This window comes from Grammomys surdaster, unplaced genomic scaffold (assembly GCF_004785775.1).
Source record: "Grammomys surdaster isolate TR1022 unplaced genomic scaffold, NIH_TR_1.0 205, whole genome shotgun sequence".
In the NCBI taxonomy this organism is placed as follows: domain Eukaryota; kingdom Metazoa; phylum Chordata; class Mammalia; order Rodentia; family Muridae; genus Grammomys; species Grammomys surdaster.
The window spans coordinates 644,552-650,985 of NW_021604650.1; the positions used below are offsets into that span (position 1 = coordinate 644,552).

Sequence of the window (6,434 nt, forward strand, 5' to 3'; positions counted from 1 at the left end):
AAAAAGATTTATTTATTTTATTTATGAGTACACTGTAGCTGTCTTCAGACATCCCATAAGAGGGCATCCAATCTCATTACGGATGGTTGTGAGCCACCATGTGGTTGCTGGGATTTGAACTCAGGACCTCTGGAAGAGCAGTCAGTGCTCTTAACCGCTGAGCCATCTCTCCAGCCCAATAAATAAATCTTTAAAAAAAAAAAAAAGAAAAAGAAATTGGGGAATGGGGGTATCAGCTTTCTAATAAGCATGGACCCTTGATGGTGTTTGGTAGCACACACACAAGCATGCTCACAAATGCACACCCATACATGCAGCACACACACATTAAATAAATAAATGTTAAACTTAAAAAAAAAACAGGAATATAAATTGCTCCCTGGATTTGGCTGAGGATTGAGTTTCTATAAGCACGTTACCTGGGCTTTCCTTAGTATCTTTTTTTCTTTTTTGTCTTGCAGCAGCAACAGTGCAGTGTCCTGAAAAGGGAAGTTCAGATAGAAAGGCACTCGGAGCACCTGCTGTACTGAAGTTGCATACACAGTACTTGAATTACAGCGAGATCTAGGCTTTGTCATAAAAGTTGTATATTGCACATGAGATAAATGTTTTGTTTTGGCACAAGCTACTGTAGTAGTTTGTCTTATGTAGCCTTTTATTTTTATTTGTATCTGCTATGTGTGTGTATAAGTCCCTGTAGAGACCAGAAGAAGGCATCAGATCCTCTGGAGCTGGAGATACAGGCAGTTAGTTGTAAACTGAAAATCAAACTCTGGTCCCTCAGAGGAATAGCAGTCATTCTTAACCACTGAGCCATCTCTCCAGCCCCATTGGCTTTTTGTTTATAATGAATTTTCTGAAGGAGTGGTAACTGCTCAAGATATTAAATAGCCCATTTTTGCATGTAAGCATCTTTTTAAAAGCTTAAATTAAAAAACTTTTAAGTATGTCCACTGTATTAGGAGACTATAGAAAAACAACTTATAGAATGGAAAGATATATCTGTGTACATATACATGTATATGGGATTTATTAGAATGGTTTATCTGCTGTAGTCCATCTAGTCTGTCAATAGCAGTCTACCAACAGAATGTTCAAGAATCCAGTTGTAGTTCAGACCATGAGTCTGAATATCTTAGCCAGTCTTCAATATTCATCAGAATCTCAAAGAAGTAGGCTCTAATGTCGGTAAAGGAATAGACTTGCCAGTGAGACCAAGCAGGCAAAGAACAAAAACTTCCTTCTCTGTGCCCTTTATATAGGCTGCCAGCAGAAGGTGTGGCCCAGATTAAAGGTAGATCTTCCTATCTCAAAAGATCTGGAACTCAGGAGGCAGAAGCAGGGAGAGTACAAAGAAATGTATCTCTGTGAGTACAAAGCCAGCTCAGTCTAGATTGAGTTCAACCAGAGCTGCACAGAGAAAACCTGTCTAGACAAACAAGACAAAACAAACAAAAGATCTGGATTAAAAGTGGATTGTCTCATTTCAAATGAAAAAAAAAATCCCTCAAGGTATACCCAGCCACTTGGGTTTTAGTTAATTCCAGATGTAATCAAGTTGACAACCAAGAATAGCCATCACAGCCACATTATAGAAGACTTTGGAAGTAGGGAAGAATAGCTTGTAATTCACCATCAACATAAAAATTCTGAGTAAGTACAGAGGCTTTGCACCAGAAGCCTAGAAAAATAACTAATGAGACTAGAGAGATGGCTCAGTGGTTAAGAACACTGGCTACTTTTCCAAAGGTCAGAGGTTTAATTCCCAGCTCCCCCATAGCCACTAAAAACTATACAGTTCCATGAGATCCAGTGTCCTCTTCTGGCCTCCATGAAAACTGCATACACAGAATATATGGAAACAGATTACACATGAAATAAAAATAATAAAATCTTTAAATATAATTATTTTGGTTTGGTTTTCAAGACAAGGTTTCTCTGTGTAGCCCTGGAACTCACTCTCTAGACCAGGCTGGTCATGAACTCAAGAGATCTGCCTCTGTCTGTCTCCCAAGTGCTGGGACCACCACACCTGGCTCTATATATTTTTTAAAGAAATTTAGTTGAAAGCTCTTTTCTATCCCCCAATCTTAAGTATATATTCTATTAGCAACAAGTCTTTATTGCTCTGTAACAAGCTTTTGTTATCTGTTCCATTGTAACTGTGTGCTGAGACCAGCAGTGAATGAGTAATGACAGCATTAGGCTCTGTCTGCCTGCTCAGCAGTGCCCTGGTGCTTCCACACTCACCCAGGCAGTCCTGCACATCCCTGTGAGGTCCTTACAATGTCTTACAGTGAGAATCCAGCATACACAAGTTCTGCACCCTGTCCCAGTCACCCCGCTGTCACTGGCAAAGGTTGCAGACCCAAACTTCGGAATCTGTTTGTACATTATCAGCTAAAAGAGTGGGCAAATGGTGAATTCTTTTGTGACATTTTACACCTGTATGTAATATATTTTGATCAGATTCATACTCTATCAGCCCCTCTTTTCTCCCTTTCCATTCATTGAAAGAGATATCCCTAGTGACATGGATTTTGTAATCACATCTATTCAAGAAGCTGAGTTAGCAGGGTGGTCAGAAGCCCAAGGCCAACCTCAAGATTAAAAATGAAAAAAGTGGGAAGGGGAACATGGCTCTCCCTAGCACCACATATTCCAGGCAATTTGATGTGCACATCTAATCTCAGCTAGCTCAGGAAGTGGAGATGACCTTGAACTACTGACTCTCCTGCCTCCACCCCTCAGAGTCTGGGATTGCAGCTGTACACCACCACACCTAGCTTATTTGCTGTTTTAAAAGCTGTTCTGGCAGTGGAGACAGATGAATCCCCCCTCTGCTCCCTGAAAAAAGAACTATGGAAACAAAACTAATGTGGATTCTTCCTAGTTTGAACACCCATTCTTATGGCTTCACATTAAACTTTGACACCTGCCCTGTTTGTCACATTTTTCTCCTAACTCTACCAGAAAATCAGAGAGGTAAAAATTTCCAAATGCTTTCCCAGTCTCCTTTTTTGGTGTTCTGTACTGAATATGCTTGGCAAATGTCCATGTTGAGGAGCAGTGTCAGGAAATGAAGGGAAGCTGTAGTCACACTGGCTCTGGGTTATGAGATTGGCCTGTCACAGATTTGAAGAGCCTGTTATAAATAAGGTGGTCCTAGAAGAACCAAAGCTGTAAGGTCACACAAAGTGATGGGATACAGAGTATAGGGCAGGAAGTAACTGCATGCCAAGGCCTGAATGAAGCAAAGGAGCAAGCTGTGAAGTTTTGAGGTGTAGGGCAGTATTATTGCTCTTTATCTGCTATTCCCCAATGCCCTTTATCTGCCCTAGGCCCCAAATTCCACTGGTTGAGCCTAGGGTCTTTCTGTACTGTTAATGCAGTTTATATTCTTCGTGCCTCTAGGGGGCACTAGTTACAGGTGACTTGAATGTCTGGCTATCTTTGTGTAACAACTTTCCAGCAGGTGGCAGTAAAATCCATGAGGACACAGTAGCCTTTTTCAACTTGTGCAAATGTAGAAATCTGTTTATTTTCTTTCTCAGTAAAAATTTTTAGATTTATTAATTTTATTTATATAAGTGTTTGCCTATAAGTATGAATGTATGTGTACACATGTGTGTACCTGGTACGCATGGAGGCCAAAAGAGGTCTATAACTCCCTGGAACAGGGTTACAGACAGCTGTGACCCAATCTGTGAATACTGGGAACTAAACTCAGGTCTTCTGGAGCTGCTGAGCCATCTCTCCTGCCCCCTGTTGTTCACATAGGTAGTTTTTAAGAATATAGATTAGTTATTTTGTAGAATATTTCTGCAGTTGAGTTTGTCTAGTTATTTTCTCTTTTTAAAAAGGTACTTTGTGCTGGGCAGTGGTGTCACACGCCTTTAATCCCAGCACTTGGGAGGCAGAGGCAGGCGGATTTCTGAGTTCGAGGCCAGCCTGGTCTACAGAGTGAGTTCCAGGACAGCCAGGGCTATACAGAGAAACCCTGTCTCAAAAAACAAACAAACAAGAAAAGGGTACATGTTTGGGGCTAGAATTCCATAGAAGCAGAATTGTGTCCTTCTTGTATTTGTCATGTTCAGGGGCACATATCATCAGTTTGTTTGATTGTTTGGTGACATTAAACCTCTCTGCATTCTGTATTGAAACTACAGTTATAGGTATGTGAACTTGACATAGGTATGTGCCTGAACTCTTTTTTTCTTTTTTTTTTTCTTTTTTTGGTTTTTTCGAGATAGGGTTTCTCTGTGTAGTACTGGCTGTCCTGGAACTCGCTCTGTAGACCAGGCTGGCCTTGACTCAGAAATCCGCCTGCCTCTGCCTCCCAAGTGCTGGGATTAAAGGCGTATGCCACCACCGCCCAGCTGTGCCTAAACTCTTGACTGTACCAATTACCCTACTTAGTACTGGCCCTCTTAGGTAGGTGTCCTTCTGGTCAGTTTTCCTGTATAGTCTCAGTTGGATCATGTGCACCTGAGGGGCGCCCTGTTTTCTCCCTGATTTGCAAAACCACTACCTGGAACTCAGTTTCCCATCAGGAATCTTGAAACCTCTCCTTCCTAGTAAGTCACATAAGTTTGTTTCGTGTAGGTAATAATGCACTCTACCTGTATTGGACTTGAAACAGCTTTAGGGAGAAGGTGCCATTTTTGTCACTTTACAATGGAGAATGGCTTAGAAAGGTGAAAAGTAGCATAGGTAGAAATACCAAGACTCAAACTCTCATCTGTCCAACTCTAGAGGTCTTGTCCATTTTTATAAGGCCAGAATGCGCAATTTAGTAAGACCCTGTCTTAAGAATAAAAACAGTAAGATATGTGTCTCAAGCCTACAATCCCAGCTTATAGGAGATCAGGACTTCAAGATTGGGCTACAAAAAATAACCAATAATAACAAAACGAAAAATAAAGAGGTGCCAGGATACTAGGGAGATACATGGCTCAGTCAGTAAAGCACAGCACAGCCAGGGTGGTCCTGGGTTCTCTAACTTCTATTCCCTCTCTCTTGACAGTGCATGATCTGATTTTCTGGCGAGATGTGAAGAAGACTGGATTTGTCTTTGGCACTACACTGATCATGCTGCTCTCTCTGGCAGCTTTCAGTGTTATCAGTGTGGTCTCTTACCTCATCCTGGCTCTTCTCTCTGTCACCATCAGCTTCAGAGTCTACAAGTCTGTCATTCAAGCTGTGCAGAAGTCAGAAGAAGGACATCCATTCAAGTAAGTTTGCTGAGATTGCACATGTCTGAAGTTTAACAGCTGATAGATGGCAGAAGCAGTCCCTAAATACCTTGCAATCACTCTAAGAAATAATTAGGTTAGTATCTGAGAACTTTTAACTTAACTAGAGGCTAACACTTAGAGCTAATGAGAGCTATAAATCCAGAGCAGTGTACAAAATAGCTTGCCCAGGGCAACCCTCAGTCAGCCACTGTGTCATGTTTCAGCCCTATATAACAGCTAGAAACAGCTTTGAACTCCAGGTTCTAGAACCAGGAGTTTACTCTGTTTATTCCAAGTTTTATTTCTGATTTTCTTTAGCTCTAGTGCAGTTTCCCTGGGTCTGGGAGCAGTTATTTTTAACCTTTAAAATATTATTTATGTATATGGCTGTTTTGGCTGTATATATGTCTGTACAACATATGTGTGTGGTGCTCTTGCAGGCCAAAAGAGTGCATCTGGTACCCTGGAACTAGAGTACAGGTTATGAACTGCCCTGTGGTTGTTAGGAATTGAACTCAGACCTTCTGGAAGAACAACCAGTACTCTTAACTACTGAGCTATCTCTCCAGCCCTAATCTGGAGGCAAATTTTAATGCCTTTCTGGTTGTGCTGTGACTTTAACAAATGTTTCCTCGGGCTAGAGATATGACTAAGTGGTTAAGAACACCGACTGCTTTTCCAGAGGTCCTGAGTTCAATTCCTAGCAACCATATGGTAGCTCACAACCATCTGTCATAGGATCTGATGCCCTCTTCTGGTATGTCTGAATACAGCTACAGTGTACTCATATGAATAAAATCTTTAAAAAAAAAAATGCTTCCATATGTTTGTGCTGTTGAAATTCTTTGCACATAAAATTTGTATTTGAGCCTTAGCTTTTAAAAATCCTTTGTCTCAGAGAAAGAGCCCCTGCTGTGACCTCTAGAATAGCCACTAGCTCCCTTCTAGGGCTTGTATTTTCTGTTGATAAGAAATATTAAGTCAAATGTGCCCTTAAAATTATATTGTAAATTAATCTTAACCAGTAGTTGTTGACTGAGTAAGTACATTTTACAAGTTCAGATATCTTAATAGTGATCCCTCTTCTGTTTCATTTCTGTGAATTTATGAAATGTTTTTGCTAAATCATATTAATCCTAACATCTAGGGAGTTTTGTTTTGTTTTGTTTTGTTTTGTTTTGTTTTGTTTTGTTTTGT

At 40.6% G+C, this 6,434-nt stretch overlaps 1 protein-coding gene across 1 annotated transcript in view; it reads left to right on the top strand.

The window, feature by feature from the left end:
• Rtn3 (reticulon 3) overlaps positions 1–6,434 on the top strand; it is a 48,595-nt gene that overhangs the window by 33,643 nt on the left and 8,518 nt on the right. The window contains exon 2 of the mRNA XM_028770955.1: positions 5,027–5,234. Within this exon, the coding sequence (XP_028626788.1) occupies positions 5,027–5,234 (208 nt within the window). The remainder of the gene's footprint in view (positions 1–5,026; positions 5,235–6,434) is intronic.